Here is a 24,942-nt window from a genome sequence, read left to right as displayed (position 1 = left end):
CTTAAGCGCAGGAGGTTAGATAGTTGTCACAACCATTACAGAGCCAAGATTTTAATCTGCCAACTAAACCATGAAAAGCCCTTTCCAGCACCAATTTTTATATCATGTGCCGATCAAAATTTGATTTGCAGACTCTTGAAATCTTAATTTTCATGGACAAATCAGATTTAATCTATGGCTGAATTGATTGTAAATCAACCAATCACACGAGCCAAAAAAACAAATCGGTTCTATGACTTCTGCATTCTCAACCTGACGTCAGAGTGAGTAGGGGGTTAAATAGTTGGGGTCGGCAGTCTTTAATGCACGCACATCTCTCCTTGTCAAAAGCATCCTGTTGAAGTAGGCCAAGGCATGTGTATCAGTGTGTGTGTGTGTGTGTGTGTGTGTGTGTGTGTGTGTGTGTGTGTGTGTGTGTGTGTGTGTGTGTGTGTCGTACACAGTGGCTCAGGCTGCTGTAATGGAAAATGACACTTACAATCTGTCTCGTAGCAATAACCCCTCTTCAGTGCTCTTGTCTCCACTCCACACACACATGCACACGCACACGCACACACTCAACGTCTCTGTCACTGGAGCGGCCCCGGGGCTGTCCTTGTCACTGCACAGCTTTATTGCATCACTTTAACGTGACAACAAAAGAAGACATTGTGCATCGGGCCTGCTGTGTATAGGAGAGGAACGGACCCACGCATTAACTACGCTACAGACAGACAGAGTGCACACACACGCACACACACACGCACACACACACACACACACACACACACACACACACACACACACAGCGAAGCATTTTCTCTTGTGAGTCGTGACATTTTTCGTCTGCCTGTCAAAGCAATGACAGAGAGACAGACAGAACAGCAAGACACTCCTGACACACTAATGTTGCTTTGCATGCTGGGAGCCTTTTCAAACAAGGCTGAGCTGTGACTTTAACCTCCCTTTGTGTGTTTATGTGTGTGTGTGTGCATGTGAGACTGATGGGTAAAGACTGTTATTTCTGATGCTATCATAGTTTTGGCGCTGTGTTGATTATTTGATTGACAGTTGGCTTGGCTTGAGAGTGGCTTTGCTTTGCCGGACGGCGGAGGCGGGACCCGCCTATTCCAGTTATCGCGGACGCTGTTGACAAGCACAAACAGACGCACACGCACACACTTCTCCCTCTGTTAATGCGTCTGTTTGAGTCTCGATATCCGTCTCTGTCTCTTTTTGTCTTTCTTCTCTCTATGTGTGAATGTTTGTTCCATCTGTGCGTCGATCGGCCTGAGACAGAGCGCGTTGTAAAGTCTTAAGAATAGCCCACATTGTCCTGTGTGCTGCTCAAAGACAGGGCGACAGACATGTGAGAACCATTAGACCAATCACAACAACAGTCCAAACAGCGCTGGAATGCTCTGCTGACTAGCATGTGTGTGTTTGTGTGTGCGCGCGTCTGCCTGTGAGTATTTGTGTGCCTGACCCGTTTGGAGCCTTCAGAGACACTGCGCTCCAATTATTCACTCACGTCGATATCTCTCCCTGCAAATCTCTTCCTACTCCCCGATTATCCTGGCAAGATCACAAAGTTTTTCAGGCAAGAAAAAAAAAAGTTTGATTGGTTGATGAGATTTGCCTCGTCAATAACAGCTGATGCTGCTGGTTAGGTCACATTTAGATCATTTAGCCATCTGTGGCTAACAAGTAAGAACAAGGAACTCACACAAATTAAATGACAAAAACAGAGTTGGTGAAAGAACATACTATAGTGACAGCACGTTGATCATTTTGCACTTTAATTACAACTTTTAAGATATGTAAATTTTAAAAAGATGAAAGCTTTGCAAACTTTTTGATAAAAACAGGCTTTCTATGTGAAAGCATTGTATAGCCTGTGAATCACTACTTCCAATGTGGAGAGAGCTATTCAAAGTTAAATAAAAAAGAAGGCCAGCTAAAGAAACATCTAGGTTGTTTCTGGCCTGAGACTGAAACCTTTGACAGAAAGCAATTTCTACAAATTGAAGGTGTAAGGTCTGACAAAAAAAACTGCGGTGGGTAGAGAGGTTTCAATAAAAGCTGCTTTTGAGATGCATTATGGGCAATGTAGGATCACATGCTTTTGGAGCTTGGAACTAAATGTCAAGATAATTGTCCCCTTACTGTTTTGAGTTGTATTTCTGTCTCTTGTAAAGGTATATGGATGTGCAATAGTGACCGGCTAGGAGGTCCCTTTAATTAACTGATTATGAATAGAACTATTGCAATAGTGTTCAAATTGTTTATCTGATAAATGCAATGGCTAGTGGGTCCATTGCAACATTTTCAGACACATTTCTCTGAGTTTTCTGATTCTGATTTACCCTTTTCTAGAAGAAATAATAATTACTTACAAAATTTTGCTAATGTGCACACTTTATGGTCAGTGAGAAGCCCTAATCACACACGCATGAAAATCACAATTTTCAGAAAATTTGAAGGTGAGCTGCATGTGTGAACACAAACAGCCAAATTGTACTCCTGAATAGATCAGGAATTCTTCCAGCCACATTTTCAAACAAGCAAATCAACTGTGTTATTCACTGTATGGGTTATAATGTGAATACATCTGATTGCTTGTAGTGTTGACATATAGACAAAAAAGTTTTTCTTTCCATCTTGTCACGTCAAGGGAAGATTTCAGGTGTGCATCTGTGAACTTGGTTCAACAGAATCAAAATCAATAGGGCTTTGGTTCTTAGGAGATATTCTAAATGGAGCTTCAGCAGGTGAATATAATTTGGAAATGATCTTAGTCTACATTTGATTGATGTATCCACCTAAATACAAACAGATAAACACTAAAAGTATCTTTAAAAGTGGTTAGTATTTTATTTGATCAAACTTTGCATTCATCTTAACATCTTGTTTTTTTTATCAAATCATTTCTGTGTTAATTGGATCATTCATATCTTTATTAGAACATTATTGGTAAATGTTATTTGATTTAAACTGCTCTCAGGCAGACAAATGGTCCCTTGACTCACTCCCCCCCCCCCTCCCCCCCCTAAACATTCCTGTGGGTCTTTGACCCCTTCATTCTCATCCCCCCACCATTCCAACAAGACATCCCCAACTCTATAAGTGGGCTAATTGTCTTAACAACGTCTGGCTCAGGAGAGACTACAGACGACGGTGGTGTCTCATATCCTTGGCAAAAATGTTGTTAGCTTCATTAAACGATCCAGCAAAGCAGACAAGGAGGACGTGGTCTACAGTTAACTGAGGGTGAAAACCCACTGCCGATAGTAAGCCAAAAATTCTGCATGAGCCTGTGTTTGCTTATAGTAAAGCGATACCAGTGGGGTGGTGCAGGGAGCTAGACAGAGGGCCCAATGTTAGACAGTGTGCTGGGTGTGTGTTCCTTTGGGTGTAAGAGTATGTTAGACACACCAACATGACCTAACTTACAAGTGTCCACTGTCTTAGTGTGGACGGCTCCTTGAACCAGCATCACAAGACCGGCTAGTGTGAAGCTCGCAAACAAACATGGGTTCAATTTGAGAGACACTTAGAGAAAAAAATAAAACGTGTTAGAAGGAGAAAGAGGAGGACTACACGACGAGATAAAGCTAGATCAGAAATATGCCAGAAAGAGAAGATGGATCATGGAATCTTTCCTCTAATACTTTGTGTCTATGAGTGTGTTTGTGAATAAAAATGGACCCAGATACCACCATCTGAGACACACAAACACACATACATAAGGGACGCTTGCTTACTCCACCCACATCTAGAGGAGCGGTAAATAGGTCTGTTACACACCACTGATCATTAGCATTCATAGTTAATCATCATTTATTCACAAATTCCAACAGCGAGGATTCTAAATTTAACTGCCAGGCAGAAAATGGTTGTGAGTGTAGGAAGGACGCCTGTGCCAAAAATACATACAAATGGTGACACACGCAGACACACACATCATAGATTTATGTTGCAGTTTGTTTCCTGAACTTGAAGATAAAGCAAAAAGGAAACTGGGGATTTAAGAGACCTGACAGGTATGTATGTGCAGGGCAGGATGAATGTTTTGGAGAAAAAGAAAGGAACAAGTGAGAGTGAGCAGGAATGGGAGGGACAGAGGGAAAGAGTGAGGGAGTGTGTCTGAAAGTCCTTAGGAATGGAGACTCTCTGTAACAGTAAACACAGCTACAGGTCAACAACGCTATTGAAGATTCAATTAGAAGATATAGAAGTTAATCGATCTCACAACATGTTAATAAGATGCTTTGAATTAAAAACTGAAATTAAAAAGACGTATTTAAAAGATGCTTTACTGAGATAAACAGCTGAAGTTTTTTAAAGAATACAAGGATTTTAGGCTGTCAATGAATTTGTGGCTGACAACGCTTATTATTTGTTTGACCGAGAGTTTCACAATGTAAATCTGTGAGGTTAAAGGAGAAGGGTCATAGTTCACAGTTACGTTAAACAACAAAGCAAGATTACATAGAAACAGGAAAAACTGTGGTGTAATCAATGAATGCTTAACACCACATGATGTTTGACTCTTCATCTTGAAAATGGCTGATTGGAGTCTCTTAACTCAGTTGAAGAATTTCAGCTTTTATTTAGTGAGGGAACGAAGTCAATAAGTTGGTATAATACAAAATAAGCAAGAGTTATATTCCAAAACTGATTGGTCAAAATCCTATCAGTACAGACTGAAATAGCATGACCCTCCAACTGGATTCTATATTCCACATAAGACTCAACAGCATCAGTCCTTAGACTTTTTCAGCCCGTTATATTCAATTTTACAACTCAATCACAAATCATCATGGTGATTTTCTCTGACATTATACAGCTCCTCCTGAGCCAGAGAATCCATTATAGTGTTTTCACAGGCTGAGTAGAAGTCTCCATGACGAGTGAACTGACCTTTAAATCCAAAAGGGCTAAGTGCACATTAATTGAATAGTTTTCCACTTCTTCAAACAATTACAAAAAAATGCAACAAATCTAAAAAGTCTTGTCATCTTCGTTAAAAACAAGTACAAGTTTCCTTTGGTATGGCCACTTTACAGAGTGCCTCTTGTTTTCTGGGTTGGTCTATTGTTTTATTAATTACTGTAATATCATGTCATAATGTCACTGTTCTAACCACTGACTGTGATGTTTTGGAAAGGCTACAGAAACACACACCTGGGTTACAGACAGGACTGGAGTGCAACAGCTGATTTGCTTTGTCGGTATTACAATGAGCCAAGAGACCCTGTGTTTGTGTGTTTGTGTGTGTGTGTGTGTGTGTGTGTGTGTGTGTGTGTGTGTGTGTGTGTGTGTGTGTGTGTGTGTGTAGGTGACAGCTCCAGCCCCAAACTGACTGGCATCTGGCGGTGGCAGTTGTTTTAACAGCTGAGCTGACAGCATTAATCCGAACGCACCCAAATCAAAAGGAGACAACACCTGTTCACTGCTCCTGAGCCCAGCCGAGGAGGGAGGAGGGTGAGAAGGAGGGGGAAGGAGGGGAAACAAGGAAGACGGAAAAGGGAATTAAGAATGGAGGAAAGCAGTGAAAGAGATGGAGGGGGAGTGATTAGAAGCAGGTGGAGAGAGCGACAAGGACAAAGGGTGGCAAGAGGAGAGCGATGGAGGTGAGGTGGCAGAAATGAGAAATAGAAACAAGGATAGGGAAGGGATGAGAGGGAAAAGAGGGAAGGATGAGGTAGGATAAAAAGGAGGAGAAGGGGGAAAATTATGAGAGCAGGCATGCTGCCAGGCAACACACACACAGCACTCTTTCCCCTGAGTGAAGCGGAAAGGGGCAGTGGGCCAAACAAGGCGGGAGGGGTAAAAATACAGCAGGAGGAAAGGAAGAGGTGAATGGATGGATGGAGGGATCCCACAGGGAGAGGGAGAGAAGGACAGCTGGAGAGAAGAGGGATGGGGGGGACGCAGACTGAGAAATACAGCAGCGATCCATGCAGAGGATCATCAGAGCTCCGACATGAGTGGCGGGTGATGGCTGGCCGCTCCGCTGACCGAGCAGCAGCAGCAGCAGGGAGAGAAGAATGAAGCAGGAGTGAAGGGGTGGGGGGAGGGGGAGAGGGACTGCTGGGGATGCTCGTCTCCCAACATCTGGCTCAAATAAGGCCGGGGCCGTGCTGTGGGCTCAGGGTCACGACCCCTGAGGCTGACAGAGCAGACACTACCACTTCATCTAGAGGAACCGCCCTCTGACCAGCAAGCCAGGGGTTAATTAATATAGACCCTGTGGCTTCAAAGACTGGCTGAGTGACTGGCTCTGTGGAGTATCTGAATGGCTGACTTCTTGGCAGTCTGGCTGATGCTCTACAGGACAAGCTTCCTCACTTGCTGACATATTAAAAGACTGACTAACTAGCTGACTGACTTGTTGCTCTCCCAATGACTAAGGTGCTAAAGAACACTACACATAGGAAAACACCTTTACATCTGACATCTGTCTTTACATATGTGGGGTGGTCATTTTGCCGGACAGGGTTGTAGAAATTCTGTCATACTTTGTGTTTTACCCACCATTTGAATTTTTACTTTTCAAGTCTATAGCTCTTCAGCACCCTGCAGCAAACATAATATAATAATACCTTTGGTATTAGGGTAAGTGTTAATGCCCAAAAGCTATTTTTGATAGATTCCATCATCCCCGAGATGTAAAAAGGTCTCCCTATGGGGGTGTGATTGCCACACTCGATCGAAATGAATCCTAATCATTCAAAATGATGGACAGCCTTCACAATCTTCAATCATTGTTCAAGAATTTCTGTTTTCAAGGACAAAAAAATAGTGAGTTAAGGTGACCTATTTGTTACTTTTACTGCCATGTGTGCAGGCAATCCAACAAGAACTACATAGTGATACACACCTCCACTCAGGCTGTTAAAGCCCCTTTTACATCCATGTCAGGCTTTAAATCCTGCGCTGGACGCTGCTGACATGAGGACTACAGCTCTGATGCTTCTGCATGCTTGTTGGAGCTGAGATGTCAAATTGTGCTAAGCAGATTGAGCTACTTTGCGCACAAGCCTACATGGATTATACAGAGGAAAGTGGGGTGTAGGCTCCGTCACACAATCATATTAACGTGCAGCATGTGGCATGTAAGGCACTGGGATGCACACAAAGACCTGCCAATACATACATGATATAGACAGTATATGTTAATGTGGTATAAACTATACAAGCATACATATGAGCTCTTCAAAGAAGTCGCAGCTAATAAGCTCGAACATAAAGCTTACTTAACATCTATTTAAAGTACATTATAGTAAGCTTACATACTGCAATCACAGTAAAGATTTGCACCTACACTTAATTTGTGTCACAAAGCACATGGATGCATACTGTATCTGCATACTGTAGATCCATGTGTGCTTTGTCTAGATTTGTAAAGAAATTAATTGAATATGATCACCATGTTCTGCCTCATGTTTTAATACCAACTGATATGTTGGTTTTTGATTCCTTATTGTATACTGTTATGAAATAAATGACATAGAAGGTGAAAAGAAGGTCAGCTAAACATACACAAATTTGTCAAGACAGACAAGGATAAATGAGTGACATCGATTGGAAATAAAGTTTTGGAGAGTCATTGAATAATGATAGGAATGTAATTCTGGTTAGAAGTAAGGGAGGTTTTTCCGATAGAAATCAACAGATGCATAAAATTCACTTGTCATAAGAATCAAACTACTTAGTACTTTTTAGAAAGCCCTTACGGAGTTTTGGACATGTATAGCTGGATTCACCCTGTTATTGAAAATTAGGCAAATCTATTAAATGAAAAAATAAAAAGGGGTTGTCGTTGTAACTTCTGAACAGCTTCCACCTACTTCTTATTTTATCCAAAGTTGATTCAAAGTGCCTCCTTGAACACTCACTAAACTATTTGCATGTTTAACTGTGTGTGGGCCTAGAGAAGTCTGGAAAGCTTTCAGTACAGTGATAGCTTTTTATACCTTTCCATGGCACAATGTCAAAAATGTAAAATCAAGCATTTCATTCCAAAACGCAACATCCACCTACTCACAGAGTAACTAACTGCTGGTGTGTGAGAAGACTACTAAATGACAGAATGCTGAACTTGTCTTCTAAACTTTGAGGCTTCTTCTAACAAATAAGAAACATTTTAGGATGCAGTCATGTTTGCCTTTTGAAAACCAGTTGAACTGCAAGCAGAAAGCAGAAAGTGTTTTTGTTGCCTGAGTGCCTCAAAGAAAAGTTTTTAAGATCTTTCAGCTACATTTCCAAGGCTTTTTGATAATGTAATTGAGGGCCAAATGAGTGTTGGCGCACTTGTACACAAAACTCATTCATTCTCGCAGACTTTTGAGGCATAAAAACATTCCTCTGTCTCTCCATGGGAATGGGAGAAAAAAACACCAAGAATGGAAAAATCAAAGAAAAGGAAGAAAAACAACAACGGGGCGTGCAAATGAAGGGAGTTTATGAGAGAGCTGAATAGATAAATCATGGATTCCACTGATTTGGTCATGGGACGACATGCTGCTGAATGGAAGTGAAGATGCCAAAACACTGGGTTGTGTCTAATATTAGGGAGTCAGTGACAGGAGGCCTTTCTGTTGGACAGCCTGACTCAGTGTGTATGACACACAGGGAATGCACAAGTTTGTTCCTAATGCAAATACAAGTGCATAAAAATATTATTCCTACCTGTCCCCACACTGAGGTCAACAGCAAACTAAAATGTGCAAATACGAATGCACTCACTGTACTCTTGGACAATCAGATTGTGGGTAGGTCACAATAGCTACGCAATGGAAGCCATGGCTGATTCATGAACCTCAGGCCTTTGTCCTTAACTTAATGCCACGCCGGGAGGCCAATAACACACACACACACACACACACACACACACACACACACACACACACACACACACACACACACACACACACACACACACACACCATCAGGAAAACCACAGGACCCTCTCTCCTCTCTCTCTAAGTCCCTTTATGCTCATGTGTCGAACAAAAGCTGGGGCACTGCTTTTCCACGAAAACACACACTGACACACACATGCACACTATTCATCTCCTTAATATCGCTCATCTGGACGAGGAAGAATGGCAGAAAGGAGTTTCATCCCCACTGATTGTCTCGCGCAAGGCTGAAGAGAGAATGCCACGTTGAAAAGCAGACGAAAAAAACAATTCAATAAGAAAAAGTGACTTGAATGAGCCTTTCATGGAGCCAACAATGACTGGCCCCCACAATAGGCCTCAGGTTCGCCCCATGACGTTGCCTGTTTCTCATGCCACAAAAGAGAGAGAAAAAAAAAAGAGAATTGACTCGATTTGAATTGTGAACCATGTCCATGATGATTCTTCCCTGTCAACTACAAATGCAACGGAGTTAACAGACAACAATGACACGTGGAAAAAACTGTAAAGATCTCTAAATGAAAGAACTGGTTTTCTTAGACGTGACGCGTTAGCTCTTTTCCCGCCTTAAACTGAGTTTTATCTGCGCAGAAGGTTCAATTTCTCTTTCTCATTTTCTCAGTTTGAATATCATTACAAGAGGTTCACTTCTAGTCTTGTATTAAGACTCTTTAATTTGGGGGAATATGAGGAAAATCTTTCTTTTTTTGTGGTGCTCTCTTTCAACCTGCGCCTCCGCTTTGTTTCTTTCGCTTCTTTTTTCCCAGCAGAAGAAGAATGATCGTGACAAACAATGGCTGTGAGAGTCCTGCTGCACTTCATGTTAATTTATACAACTAACTAATTACCAACAAAGGTTGGAAATCACATAAAGACATTTCTCGCTCCCACGCTAGGGCTGTGAATCTACTGCTGTATGTATGTGAGAATGTGTGTCTGTGTGTGTGTGTGTGTGTGTGTGTGTGTGTGTGTGTGTGTGTGTGTGTGTGTGTGTGTGTGTGTCAGTGTGCGCGTTAATGTTTGTGTGTTGCAGTGCACATTTCCCCCTAGGGATCTTCACCTAAAAGTTGCAAGTCCATGTGATGACTTGCAATGGTTGTTTATGCCATTGTTGATGTTTAAAATGTGTGTGCATGTATATGTGTGTGTGTGTATGTGTGTGTGTGTGTGTGTGTGTGTGTGTGTGTGTGTGTGTGTGTGTGTGTGTGTGTGTGTGTGTGTGTGTGTGTGTGTGTGTGCATGTGTGTGTGTTTGACATAACCCCCCAGATAGAGGAGCTGTAAAAGGATTAAGCAAAGTGAAGGAGGGGGTGTACTGATGGACGGATGAACGAGAGACTGCCTCGATCCCTCCACTTCTCCAGCTCTTTTTTTTTCTCTCTCTCTTTTTTTTTCTTGTTGGCAGAATGTATCCGCCCTTCTCATTGTCACCCATTGGAGTGTATGGAGGCGTGAGGGAGCTCCGGCCACTGTGTGCTTGTGTGGCACAATGGCCTTGCCTAAGTGCTGTCCTATAAAATGCCTCAGTGCTCTCTAAAAGCAAGCCCTGGATTCCCTCCCTGCCTTGAAAATAGATGAAGTGCTGTGTGTGCGTGAGCATGTTTCTCTGTGTGTGTGTGTGTGTGTGTGTGTGTGTGTTGTGTGACATCTGTCATTGAGTTGGCGTTTTCAGTATGGAAACCAGTGCCTTGAAGCGGCGAGTATGCTCAGCCATAAAAACACCATTCTGCTTGACCTCAAGGTTGCCGGCACAGCTGTAAACCTGCACACCCTGCTTGAGTGTGTGTGTAAACACGAATGTGCATGTGTCTGCTGCTGCCCTGCACGCGTGTCCAGATCAAGGCAGTAAAGTAAGAAGGTCAGGGTCAGGCCTCAGAGCTGAACCATGGCAAAAGAATATTGCAAATTGTTGACCCTAACAAAGCCACCAGTTACCCACAAAAACCAACAATGAAGCTCAAAGACATTTTTTTTGTTATTGTTCAAAAGAAACAATAATTCAATTGTCAAACTCGATTTTATTTAATAAAAAACGTTTTGTGTGTTTTAGGGGGGGACTTCCCATTTTTCAACATTAAAGAAAACAACTTGGTGACATTAATGTAATTTCCAAATCTTACAGATAATTCTGATAATAATTTATTAAGTCAATTTTGAGTGAGACCTGTTTGTGTCTGTGTGCTAAAAAAAGAGAAATCGTAAAAATTCCCAGGGGCCATGGAGCCCGAGTGATGGGAAGCTGTAGCCGTGTAGCAGAGGGTCAACAGACGTGTCCTGCTCTGCTTAATGTGAGCCACTTACAGAGGAGAGGAGAGGAGAGGAGAGGAGAGGAGAGGAGAGGAGAGGAGAGGAGAGGAGAGGAGGATGACACGAGAGGAGAGGAGAGGAGAGGAGAGGAGAGGAGAGGAGAGGAGAGGAGAGGCTGACAGTGTGGTAAAACTCCAGGGCAGCGGAGGTACCTCTCCAGGGACTGGAGTAACATCTGTGCCCCATTTAAGTGATATTTCTCCTCCTTTTAATTCCCTTGTTTTTCTTTTCTTTCTTTCTTTCTTTCTTTCTTTACCATATATGTATCTATCAATCTATCTATCAGGTGCATGTGTCTTTTCCCACTGCTGGGCTAATAGATTATCACAAGGCCCTGCTCTGGGGCACAAGGGTCACAAAGGGTTAAATGGTAAGTCCAAGGGAACTGTCCAAGGTGTGTGTGTGTGTGTGTGTGTGTGTGTGTGTGTGTGTGTGTGTGTGTGTGTGTGTGTGTGTGTGTGTGTGTGTGTGTATGTCTATGAGCTTGTGTGGCTATCTCTCCTGGGTTTTACCACCAGCGCTCCTCTCGACCCTGCGCCTCCTTGGATGCTGTACACTCTGCTCTCATTATTCCACGTAATGACACAAACACACACTCCAGCACGAGCCGCTTGCCCAGCAGCCTCTCACCTCAAGTCCACACATGCCAACACACACATACACACACACACCAGTCAGTCATGGCTTTCTTACCTTTTCTCTTGCTCCCTGTTTGGAAATGAATAAAAATGGTGGCTTTCGGGTTGTGTGTAGGTAAGTCTACATGTACCTGTGTGTGTGTGTGTGTGTGTGTGTGTGTGTGTGTGTGTGTGTGTGTGTGTGTGTGTGTGTGTGTGTGTGTGTGAGAGAGTAAGTGAGTGTGTATCTCCAGGGTAGCAGGTGGCCAGTGGAGTAAGACAGGAGATGAATGAAGAGAGCAGGGGAGCGGTGGAGCATGGTTGGGCCAGGCCATGGGGGACAACATGGCTAGTCATTTATTAGAGGCCAACACACACACACACACACACACACACACACACACACACACACACGTACAAATACACAGCTTGCCTGCATGCAGCCAAATGTAACCCTTCCCATGAAACACACATGTTAACACACGTTCTGTCACAAATACATATGCAAATACACACGCACAAGTATACATGCTCCCAAAGGCTTAAACAGCACACGCACGCACACACACGCACACGCACACGCACACACACACACACACACACACACACACACACACACACACACACACACACACACACACACACACACACACACACACACACACACTGACCTAGTATTTTGCACTCTCCATTCATCTATCCGAAGTAGAGCAACACTAGCCACGGACACAGAACTATATCTTTCAAACTTAAGCCACACTTGTGTGTGAGTATGACTTTCTGTGTGTGTGTGTGTGTGTGTGTGTGTGTGTGTGTTGTCTAGCTTAGGGCTTGCCTTCGTTGAGTCAAACTTCTCATTCTGTTTTGAGATGTTTCTCATTTTCTGACCCATTCTTTGTCTATGGACCCTTGCCTAAGTCGCGGTGATCATGGTGTTCATGTTCCTACATCCTGAATGTACGTGTGAGTGTGTGTATGCGAGTGTGTGTGTCATTGATCCAGCTGGAAGCAGTGTGTGTAAGAGAGAGAGAGAGAGCAGTAATATTCCAGGCCTTTCATAATGATTAAAGCCTTCATTAAATTTTCATCCCAACCTGCTGTTTGCTGCTAATGGCCTTTGTGAGCCACACAGCCAAACAATAGTTAGCCGGGCACAGAGAAGGGATTTCTATCTCGCATTCAATACCGCCCCTCGTCCCCCCCCATTGCCTCTGCCCCTCTTCATCTTTTCTCAGCATCCCTTTTCTTCCCACTCTCTTTTTTCTTCCTTTCTCTCATGCTTGGCCTGGGTTGTATGTGTGTGTGTGTGTGTGTGTGTGTGTGTGTGTGTGTGTGTGTGTGTGTGTGTGTGTGTGTGTGTGTGTGTGTGTGTGTGTGTGTAGGCACTGAGGCCTTTGTTGGCGCGTTTCATTTAAACGTAGGGCAGATAATGCTCCGGGTTGGTTTGGATGCCGCACCACTGTGGCATTCTACTAATGGGGTCTGTGAAGACACTGCTCCTTCTCTCCTTCACTCTTCCTCCTTCTCTTGCTCCTGCTATCCTTCCTCTCTCTCTCTCTCTCTCTCTCTCTCTCTCTCTCTCTCTCTCTCTCTCTCTCTCTCTCTCTCTAGTGCTGGCTAACATAAAGATTCATTAATGTTGTTTTTTTTCCCTGTGCAGTCAGTTCATGAGGTCTAGTGAAGCAGCGAACAACCCAAAACACACCTCAATTACAGCTCAGCTCAACAAACAGTCCAGTTTTCTCTTTCTTTTTTTTTTGTAGAAATGTGCCACAACAGGCCTCTTTATTGACTGGAACAAAAACAACCAGACGGAGAGAGAGCTGACCAGCAGTCTCGGCCGCTTTGAAATCTTTACAGAAAAGCCTGAAAAATAAGGTTAGCACTGCACAGCTTGAAATGAAAGCCTGTTGATGTACTTTCAGAACAGAAACACACACATACACATGAACACACACACTTGACAGACAAACACACACTGTGCTGCTGCTGCACGGTTTTCTTCACCTTTTGGGTTCTGTGTCAAGTCAAGGGTGCATAGTGCATACAGACATGTTTGAATAGAAATGTAAGTACACAGCAGTGATGAATTAGGAAGCTCCAGGGAGGGTATGAAGGTGTATAAGTAGATCTTTTCTAGTATTCATATACTCTTCTTTATAAAGTCTTCAAAGGTTTATTTGTTCCTGAAAAACTAAGAGTGAACCTGGGAGAGAGTTGAAACTAGTCCTTAAGAAGTCCCAATGTGTAACAATCGATGTAAAGCTTCCTTATGATAAGCGCGTATCACATGATGTGATGTAAGAATAATGCAGCTTCTTAAGGAACGGCTCAGTGTGTGTTTTAGCATGGTTCCGTTTTGGACCAGCTCCAGCATTTCAGATCTGTTAATACCCCTTATCTGCTTTGCTTAAGTGCCCTTCAGCAAGGCAATGAATCCATCCTAACTTTAGGTATTTGCCATGTAACTGGTGTGACACTAAGCTCTCTCTGTCCATTAATGTCATTTCTATTCTGCCATCACATAGAGACACCTGTTTGTAATCTCTTCATCACATTATCACTTTCATAGTGACATAAGCCTCCATTTATCTACTCAGTTGAAAGTGGAGTTGGCCATGGGTTAATTTTTATCTCTTGACTCCAACTGTTACCCTAAGGCAACACTTGAGTATTAAAATGTGTGGGCCAAACGAGCTAAGCTATTTAGCCCCGGGAGAAAATCTGGTTTGTTCTCATCAACAGTGTATCAAATCTTTATCTGAGGGCTGAGAGAGTGTTACACCACAGGCAGCAAAGGTAGTATGAAAGGTGATACTAAGCATTTTTACTTTGACTAACTGCCTAGCAAGAAAGTCCTAATGTGACTGTCTCCTTCATATTAAAGCCAATACATGTAGCTGTTCAAATATCCAAGCATGTTTGCTGTTTTTTCACGTACTCAAGAAATCACCACATACACACATAAATACATGCGCGTACACACACACACACACACACACACACACACACACACACACACACACACACACACACACACACACAGCCATCTCATTTGTCAGGTTGTGATAAATATGCAAATAATTGTGGACAATAGGCCCCACCAGCTGATGGTGTCTGTCTGTGTTCTGCAAAAACAAAGGCTCGCCTCTCATCTGAATGTGTATGGGTTCATAACAGAGGGAGGAAGAGAGAGAGAGTGATAAAGCTGAAAAAGGAAACAACACAGAAAGACAGAAAGAAGAAGAAAGTAAGAAAGGACAACAGAGTGCGATGAAAGAGTGGCAAGGAGCCAGAGAGTTGGTGTGGTTTGTTACGAGATCACACATCTGACCGGGCAAGCTCTCCCTCCTTTTCATCACTGACCTTCTGGCTCATTCTTGATCAGCTCCTCCATCTTGCGTTGTTTCAGTGTGTCCACCACGTCTGCCAAGCTGCCCTTGCGTCTCTCGGGGGTCCCAAGGGTTCCTGTGGTTGAGCCCCCGTCGCTGCAGGGCCGCCCTCCGCCTCCACCGTCTTCTTTGCCAGGTGAGGTAGCATTGTGCAGAGGGTAAGGGCTCAGAGAGCTCCCCTTAGTGCAGTCCTGCTCCTGGAGGGAAGAAGAGAAGGAAAAGAGATGAGTGAGGAATTAACTTAAGACATAAAGAAAGAAAAAGTGGAAGTAAAAAGGAGGAGGGGGCGGGGAGAAGAGCTGGGATAGACCCACTCATTATCTCCACACTTCTCTTCTTCTCATACTTCTTTTTATTCTCTTCATCTCCCCTTCTCATAGCCCGATGCAACCAACTGTCATCTCTGGCCAGTTTTCTCAAGTTGGGGCATACTTCTTCTTCTTTTCTCTCACTAACATCCTCTGGAATCTGCATTTGACTGACTTGGAGGTACTTGACAGAACGAGCACATGAAAAGACTCTGTACACTCTCAGAGTCGAGCTAACTCTTCATTACAAAGCCTTCAACAGCTCAGCTTTGAGGGACGTCCAACACTACTGTACCAAGTACCCAAGTTTCAGCACTTAGCTACTTTTGTCCAAAGATTTGTGACGATTAATGCTGAGGATGCAGGAAAATCACAAAAAATAGATCTCTCTTTTTCAAAAAAACAAAGCTTTGGAGCGGTGTCAAGTCATTTCCATAAAGTCTTAAAAGGACTGACAAAACAACAATCAGTATGACAGCAAACCAAATATAAAATATACAGCTCACAGTAAAGGAGCGTGCCTTTTGCCAAGCTGTCATGATGAATAATTATCCTGCTGTCTTGTGACTAAAGTTTACAGTCTTTTACATGTTTAGTTAAATGACTTTGAAAATCATAATCCTTTCATAGGTTAGGAACAAAAAATAGTCAAAAAGTATCTACGAATCTTACACCTTGAAAAGTTACCTCTTTGAATTCATTTATTTTAAGTGTTTTTTGGTTCATTTAAAATCCTTTTTCATGATCTAAACATTTGAACTTCATTATTCATTTTTGACACCTCATGACATTGATTTTCCGCAGGGGGCAAAATGCTGTTTAACCGATATGTTTGATAAAGTTTGAGGAATGAGCAGTGAGAAAAGCTCCTGACAGCAGCTGATTGGTAAGTAACTTCTGGCATCTTAATCTTTGACCTAATAAAACCTGTGTTTGTTTGGCTAGCCCACATAATAGACTTAAAGCCAGCAAAGCCCAATTAACAGTGACACTGAGAAGGAGGATGTTGTCAGCTATAAAAAAGAACACATAATATCCTTTTGACACACAAACTTGTACAGGTGAGTGTGTGTCCGGTACACATGCTTTAAAAGCACAGGCATCTACAGTATCCCTTCACACAAACACACACACACACACACACACATACACACAAACAGGTGTGTTAAAGAGTTTGTGTTATGCTCTTGAATTACACAAACAAGTGAGTCAGTCAGTCAATCAGCCGGCCAGCTCAGCTCGTTGTAGACAGGAGGGTCAATGGTCCACAGGGTTAATCTTTGGCTAATCTCACTACAATATGGAGCACACCACCTGGGATGGTGGCACACATACACAGGTTCCTCTGATCGCCTGTGAGTGGGCGTGCATGTGTTGGAGATACAGTGGTGCATTCCAGCTGTATTAATGACCTCGTAGTTTGTTAAGGTGGAGATTGTTTTATAATGATTAACTCAGGCAGAAGCTGGTGGAAGTGGAACTTAATACTGAGAGCACAGTCCACAATGAAGTCCTCCAGAATCAAGATGACTAAAAAAAAAAGAAAAAATGTATTGAACAGAAAATGAAATAAAACCCAAGGTGAAGTTTCAAAAAGATTCTTCTGTGTTGTGATGAGAGAATATAGCCAGACAGACACTTTCAATATTTACTATGCTTTTATTGTCTGCAGCCCGACAGTGTATGAGAGGTTACTGCAGACCATTATCACTTGGTGTTTTCTACACTTCACTGACTCTCTCTCTCTCTCTCCGCCTCTGTCTGTTTCCACACTCTGAATAAGTCAGCGCGCTCAATAATTCACTAATTCTCTCCTCGACGCTCTTGCACATGCATTGTTACGGAGGGACAGAGTGTGACAGCTATGATATGGTTGTAAGAGCTGCATTTGTAAGACAGGGTGATGAGGCTTCAATCAGTCGCAGTTAAACACTCTGGCTGAGGGCTGAGGGGCCGCGCTGCGCTGGGAAAAGTGTCTCGTGATTTGAAAGTAGTGAAAGAGTTTACTCTTCTCCTCTAACCACCTGACCACTGCTCCTGTCTTTCTTTGTTGCTTTACTTCTTTCTTCAGCCCGTTTCTTCAGATTAGGGAAATTCAGACTTCAAATGAATGGCTTTGTGATTATGAGTTGCATCAGAGCTGGCACGACATGCAAATGCGGTGAGACAAGAGGAAAAAGAGAGAAGGAGTGCAAGTGGGTAGAAGAAGTCAAAGAAAGCAAGAAAGAAGGAGCGAGAGGCGAAAGAGAGACAGAGAGGCGATGTTATTAGAGGAAACGAGAGAAAGAGATAAAGAGAGAGAGAGGAAGGCAGGCATCTTGAAGGCAGCGGTCACACCTGTCACATCCCATTTATCTAATCCAGCGCCTACTTAAAACAGCCGCACTCTTTCTATTGAGAAAGATGTCGCGCAAACAAAACAAACAGAACAAGAATACGAGAGGGAGATGGAGGGAGCGCAGGGGGGTGGGAGGGTGAAACTTGGGGGGTGAGGGGGGTTGTCAGATCTCGTCGCCCTGTCGAAAAATCTGCCACAGAGATGTCATCTCGCTGCGTCCAACAATGAAGGTCATTTCCAAATCAAATGGAATTAGCGGGGAGCCGTGGCTTCTTCAAAGACCTGGTAAATGAGGGCCCATGACATTATTTATGTGTGAAGTCAGACAGACAGCCTTATCCCAGAAGGCAACTTAAATGGCTTATGATTTTTTTTTCCCCCTCATCAACCTCCCAGCACATAATCCATGTGCCCTGCTGACATTTTTTACTCTGGCGATTTTACAAAGTCCAAGACAAGAGAGATCAAACAAGACAAGACACAAGACAGATCCTCTATTGTAAGCGGGTGTCACTCAGCCGACGCGAGGCGACATGTTTCTCGCAATAACACGGGTTGCAAAACTTTTCTCATCAACATGCATTTATTCAAAAGTACAAACAGAAAATTCCGGATACTGTAAATGTTCATGCCCTCCACTTAGTGCATGTGTGTTAGCAGTGCCCCCCCCATTTCTGTGTGCATATGTGTGACACTGTGAGTGCACATAGCCTGTAGGTGTGTGTGCCACTGCCTGCATATATGTATTTATATGCTCTGGATGTGGCAGGCTGGCAGTGTGGGCGGTTCTGCCTTTAGTTTGCAGATGTCAATTCTCTTCCAAAACGACTGGAACAAAGTAAAAATTGCGCCTCACTCTCTTTATCCTTTTACTGCCTCTGCAATGGAACCGAATTAAACAACTTTTGTCTTCTTAAGCTCATCTGTGATGGGAGGTTGGTTTTAAAAACACGTAACTCTTGCCAGCAAATGCTATTTTTTTTCCCTACAGCCAGCACAGATGCTGCTGTTCATGTTCTTTTTTTGATTTTTTTCGTCTTCTTCCCTTCCTCCTTCTCTGTTGCCCAACAGAAGAAGCCTGCTCTCTCTCTCTCTCTCTCTCTCTCTCTCTCTCTCTCTCTGCCATAGCCTGACATGTCTTGGTGCTGTGCAAGGTGTATGTGTGAAAAACAATATTTGATGCCTGGCACGTCGTTGTGGATCAAGGCATGGACAATGTGGCAGTGGGAAGAACTGGAAACAGCTGCTCAACTAAAAGACATACACACAGATACACACCAGGAGAATGTCACTGATCACTCCTGCGGGGTGGGGGGGCGGTGGGGGGTGAGGGACGACTTAGCTCTCCGCCAGAGCTGCCAATCTCCACGACATAGACTTAACACACCTCCGACACACTGCCAAACACACACACATGCTGCAAATCCTTTTACATGCCATGGCTAAACACAGACACCGTCAGTTTTTGACTTGGAGGTCCCTCAGGCTGGGACAAGCAAGAAAACACACAAACACACATATCACTTATATCCTCCTGTTCCCATAATATAGTCGAGCTTCTTCCATGGGAACCTCAAATACGGAACCACATAGATTTAGTACGTTATATCACTGGTCATTTAAACAGAAAAACAAACAGATTCATTGAAATGCTCAACAAATGTGAACGTCCTCATTAATTGTATATTTAAGTTATTGTCTAAGAATTACACACTTGCCCTCTCCTTATCTCAACACACACAGCTGTATTTTCTGTATTTTAAATAGCAGTTTGGCTAAAATGAATGCCAGTTTATTTTACCACGACCCCTCGCTGTTGACAGGCGAGCGTGTGTTGATTCATTAGTGCATCACTGGCATGAGAAATTAAGTGTGACCAGTGTGTCTCAAGACTGCTCAATGACTGTGTTAAATCTGTCAACATTCACATGAACACACACATAGACACACACAAACACAATCACACATTCAAATGACACAAAAAAAAGAGGGAAAGAGAAGGACTTGTGAAGGGAAATGAATTAGAAATAAAGCCTGATGAAATATCTTTATACTTTTCTATCGTGTTTGTGTACATCTCGCCTGTTAATGAAATAATTAGTGTTTGTCCATTAACACATTGATGAGAGAAGATGCTTGCCTCTGCCTGATGTGAAAACATTTTTTTTTGTCCTTAAGGATTTGCAAAACAGAAAAATATAAGGCCAGCGTGCAAGAAAAGGGAGGTATTAAACATTTTTAGAAGCCCTGCAGATTTAAAAGGTAGCTTGTTATAAGAAGTCATTATTGTGGATGTTTACTTGTAGAGTTATTAAATGATTTTGTCTGTTTGCATCATTTAGGATTCTGTGTTGATTGGCTGACCTGACTGCACTGCCGCAAAAATCCTTCCCATCAGGCATTTGAACCGAACTGCAGTCAGCCAATCAGGGTCCAGCATCAAGGTGAGAACTTCATATTCAATCAGAAAAAACCTTTTAGCTAAACTACATTCATCTGCAAACCATTATGAACAGCTCTGGTTGTAAATAGAGACAAGGTTTCCCTTTGGATTCAGAAAAAAACTACATTTAAAAAGAGTGAATAATGTGACACCTTTCAGCTTTTTAAAACATGTGTGAGGGTTGTTTTTTTTATTCTGCGTGTGTGTGTGTGTGTGTGTGTGTGTGTGTGTGTGTGTGTGTGTGTGTGTGTGTGTGTGTACAGCTGCAGCAGGCAGGTAAAGCGACTGGGGCCAAAGCGGAGCAGGCAGGCGAGGCGGGCGGGATGAAGAGGTCAGTGTGCAGCCGAGCACTTCTCCGCTTGCCGTGTTAATTTACTATGACAAGATAAAGCTGTAATCTCGCCCCCTCCCCTTCTCCACTCACTCTCCCCCTGCTGCCTCACTTCCAAGTCAACCGCTCGCCAATGAGCCTTTTACTTCCCTCCATCACTTTACCACAATTGCCCTGAGAGAGACGGACCCCCACCATGAAGTAAATCTACCTCACCCTCCCTCCATTTCTCTGTCTAATTCTTTTCATCAACTCTTCTCTGACAGTCAGCGGCCAAGAGATTGTTGCGGCATCTACCCCTCCCCCAAAAAACTAACATCTTACAACATGCCAGGCATGCAGCGGGATAAGCCCACCCCCTCATACAATTTGACTTGCCACTTAATAAGCCATATTAGTTATTATGAAGTGTCTCAGATTACCCGACCCCCCCTACCTTTCTAACAACACAACTCCTTACAGTACACAAACACATCAAGCTGGCTCAATTGTGGGTCATTTTTGGAGTAAAAAGTAAATGGCGGGTCATTTTGATGACTTCAAGAAATCTTTTTTAATGATCTGGGAGGACATAAAGAAGGGTAGTTCTGTTGAAATGTTTTATTTTGTATTCATATGTACAAGGACAGACTTTTTATTTTCATATAGTGTAAAACTAAAAGATAAATCTAACTAAATGAACTAGGAATAATCTATTCACTGTCCTCAGCAGAAACAGATAGCCTTGTGTGTGTGTGTGTGTGTGTGTGTGTGTGTGTGTGTGTGTGTGTGTGTGTGTGTGTGTGTGTGTGTGTGTGTGTGTGTGTGTGCCCATGTGTTCCAACATAGTCCCAGGACTTTGGTTTACAATCAGCACTGCCACACGAGTCCAGAGCGGGAGGGGCCGGCAGGCTAATTACAAAATTAGCTGTCCATTACAGCTCCCAAGCACAGTTTCATTGTTTTACAGCATGGCAGCATTTATATCAGTATGGGGGAAAGGTCGACAATCGTTATCAGAGCAGCGCAAACACAAAGTGTGTATTAAGGTGAGGGCCCAGGTGAGGCAGTGTGCTGCGCCTGGCACAGAGACACAAAGTGAAACACACTTTAAGGAGTGTTGGTACACACAAGTTACATTAACACTTTTTTCTTTTTTATAAATAGACTTTCACAGAAACTTAAAAATGTTTACATTTTCTTCTTCATGGACAGTTCACATTTGGGAGCTCAAACATGTTTTAAAATACTAAATAATGCACATCAGCAAATTATCAAACATATTGTACATGCTCTGCAAATCATACCAAATGTATAGAATGTGGAATGAGTCACATGCAGGAAAACAGATTCTTCTCAAATGTGTACTCAAACACACATGTGTCAGCAAACAAGAGTTTGCATTAAGTGGGTATACTGTGAAGCTTGGACTAATATTTTCCAGGAATCACAGAGAATTCATCTGTACCAACAAACACACGCACAAAGGCACTTACATCTAAAGAGCCATACATACAGCACCCTCACACAATGTCACACTTCCTCCCGAAGAAGAAAATGAGTCACTGCAATGCCTCACATTTTGCAGTCACGCAACCGTGCATCAAATGGGCTCAAGGCAACGGCTGGTGGCGCACATAAAAGCAAAAACACGTGTGCACCCAAACAGTAGCCTTGAACCTTTTCCATTTTTTGAAAATTAAATAAATAAATAAATAAAAATCCAGCTTCTAGCACCAAACCGCTTTTCACTCAAAGAGAAAGTCAATTTCTGCCTCTTTAGAAATCTTACTCTTTTCAGGTCCATTTCAAAACAACCAACAAAAAAAAATATTTTTATATATTTTGTTTCCGCATTGTTACATTTTGTGCAGTTTTTGTGTCTCGGTTGAAGAGGTGACTCTTAGTCACCATTAGAGCGGCCGACAACATACCAAAGTCAAAGAAGAGTTAGAGATATGGACAGTAAAAGCATTCATTTAGATTTTTATTGCAGAAAAACTGCTCTTCTCTTTACTGGTGAGTTTCTAAAAGCAGCTCCGTCTAATCCCCAAAATAAAATCATATTTCCATCCATTCCAGGAGGAAGCAAGGTCAATGAAGTTAATCATCAGTGTGTCAAAAAAAGAATGACTCGTCACAGGAGTGCATTTTAACGCTTATTTTAGTAATCAATTAAGAAGATCTAAAGGAAGGAAGAGCATATGCTTTTAGCTTATTTTTTAGAAAAGCATTTTGAAAATTGAAAAGTAGATATTGACATTTTTGACTTTTTTGACAAGTTTCCAAAGAAAGAGAAAGGTTAAGTTATGACTCAGATAAATGACTGTTAAACTAAGTCCTACTGGTTTTATACCATCTTGTGATGGTCAATAATGTGACCCTGAGTCAGTGACCGTTGGGTCCACAGCTGGGTGCTTTCCCCTGAGAAACAGTAAGCGATTTTCTATTTTAAAACCACTAGATGTCCTTACCATGTTGGGGGGGCTGTCCAAGCTGCGGATGGGGGGCGAGCGAGGGGACACCTTGCCACAGTAGGAGGCCAGAGGAAGGTGGATGACACCGCCCAGTCCCTCGCTCTCCTCATCCTCTACTCGCTGTCTGCTGGTTGCCATGGTTATCTCTCCATCTGTCCCCCCATATGGAGAGGCTGGTCGCTTGGAAGACATCCTGGAAAAATAGAAAGACAGGGAGAGAAGGAAAAACAAGAGGAAGAGTGAGCAATATTCAAAGGATGATATAATAAGTGGACAACTGGAACTTTGTAAAGGTGGCTTCAACTAGTTCCTGGAAAGTCTTTGAAAGTCTGATCAAACTTGTAAACGTGCTTTAGCTTGCTGTGTGGTTGTTGAATAAGAGAATATATCTTAATATATATCTTATTCACTCAATCCCATTCAGCTCTTCAACCTGCACCAGTTGTCTTCCTTTTTTCTGTGGATTATTTTTTCCGTCGTACATTCAGTCACAACACCCTACAATATCCCTTCAGTGGGTTTATGAGCACCCAGCTCCTTGGCAGACCTTCAAACACACTCTCAGGACTTACAGTATGTTTACCACAGGGGCCATTCAACATTCACATTTCCAAAAGATGGGCCATTACTGCAAATGGAGTCCGCTTGCACTGGCATTGTGGAGGAAATGACCATGTCTTGACAATAGGCTTTCACAGAGAGACACAGAGTGGAAAAAGAGAGCTAGAGAGTGAGAGCAGTATGCACTGTGGCAATAATATGTTTTTATGAAAACCTCTGGACAATAGAGGATCTGGAGGAAAAAAAAGCAAGCAACACCAGGGCCCCACTGTTTGCATTTGTTCGCGTGGCTTTGTTCCCTTGAAAAGAAGGAAAGGATATAAAGCCACATCTATTAGGTGAACTCTGTCTCTCACAAGGTAAATTTGCCTCCCTGTACTTCAGCTGAATGGGGATGCAGTGACTATGCAGCAATAATAGAATTTAATGTGGTTCTTAGCATCGCCTGAGTGCTTTCCGATGCACTTGTCAGCCTTGAAGCCAGTGCAACTATGACCCCGGGTAATAGGCAGATAACGTTCAGCTGCACAGAGGCAACACATGACAGGGATGGAGGCGTGGATGGAGGGACTGTGAAACTTGAAGGGAGGGGTGTGTGTGTGTGAGAAACAGGAAAAATGCAACAGGCGTCTGATTCTGAGTCGACTGATTCACAAGTTTTAACTCCTGAATATCAAAAGCTCCATCATCCTCTCTCCATAGCATCGCCTGTCTCTAATTTCTTGTCTTCCCCTCCTGCCTTTTCCTCCTAAATTCTTCCCCTCTTTTCGCTGCTTGTCTCCATTAAACTGATTACACTCCTGACTCTATTGGATTTCCTCTGGACTGTACATCTGGCATTGTTCCCGGTAACAGACCCGCCACTAATTCATTGCTTATTTACCTTATGACAGAGGCAAGGCAAACAATATTGAGAGCAGCTCAGAGGGTTGAGAGAAGCGCCATGCTAAGAAACACAACATGTGGACGGCCTTATCACATCATCAAGACGAAGGTTACACTCAAATCAAATCAACTCCTCTCCAGAGATACCATACAAACTCTTTTTCTTAGTGATGTAATGATAGGACACATCATTGGGAGATTTAGACTCAACTTTTCAGGAGCACAGAGAAGTAAGTTATTTTCTTCACATGTGCTTGTGAGTTGTTTAGGCTGCATAGGACTTGGATACAATTTCCATCCAGCAACATGGACGTACAGGGGAACCACTTCATTTATAGTTCAATCACGAAATGCCTTAAAAACAATAAAGTTCTGTCTATTAAACCTGAATTTGCC

At 42.8% G+C, this 24,942-nt stretch overlaps 1 protein-coding gene across 1 annotated transcript in view; it reads right to left on the bottom strand.

Moving 5' to 3' along the window:
- sox5 (SRY-box transcription factor 5) overlaps positions 1 to 24,942 on the bottom strand; it is an 86,594-nt gene that overhangs the window by 52,360 nt on the left and 9,292 nt on the right. Inside the window, 2 exon segments of the mRNA XM_020638748.3 lie at positions 15,199 to 15,421; positions 23,098 to 23,293. Coding sequence (XP_020494404.2) covers positions 15,199 to 15,421; positions 23,098 to 23,293 — 419 coding nt within the window.

Source organism: Labrus bergylta, chromosome 23 (assembly GCF_963930695.1).
Source record: "Labrus bergylta chromosome 23, fLabBer1.1, whole genome shotgun sequence".
Classification (NCBI taxonomy): domain Eukaryota; kingdom Metazoa; phylum Chordata; class Actinopteri; order Labriformes; family Labridae; genus Labrus; species Labrus bergylta.
The sequence above is the reverse complement of the archived record's forward strand: the minus strand, read 5'-3'. Positions and strand labels throughout refer to the sequence as shown.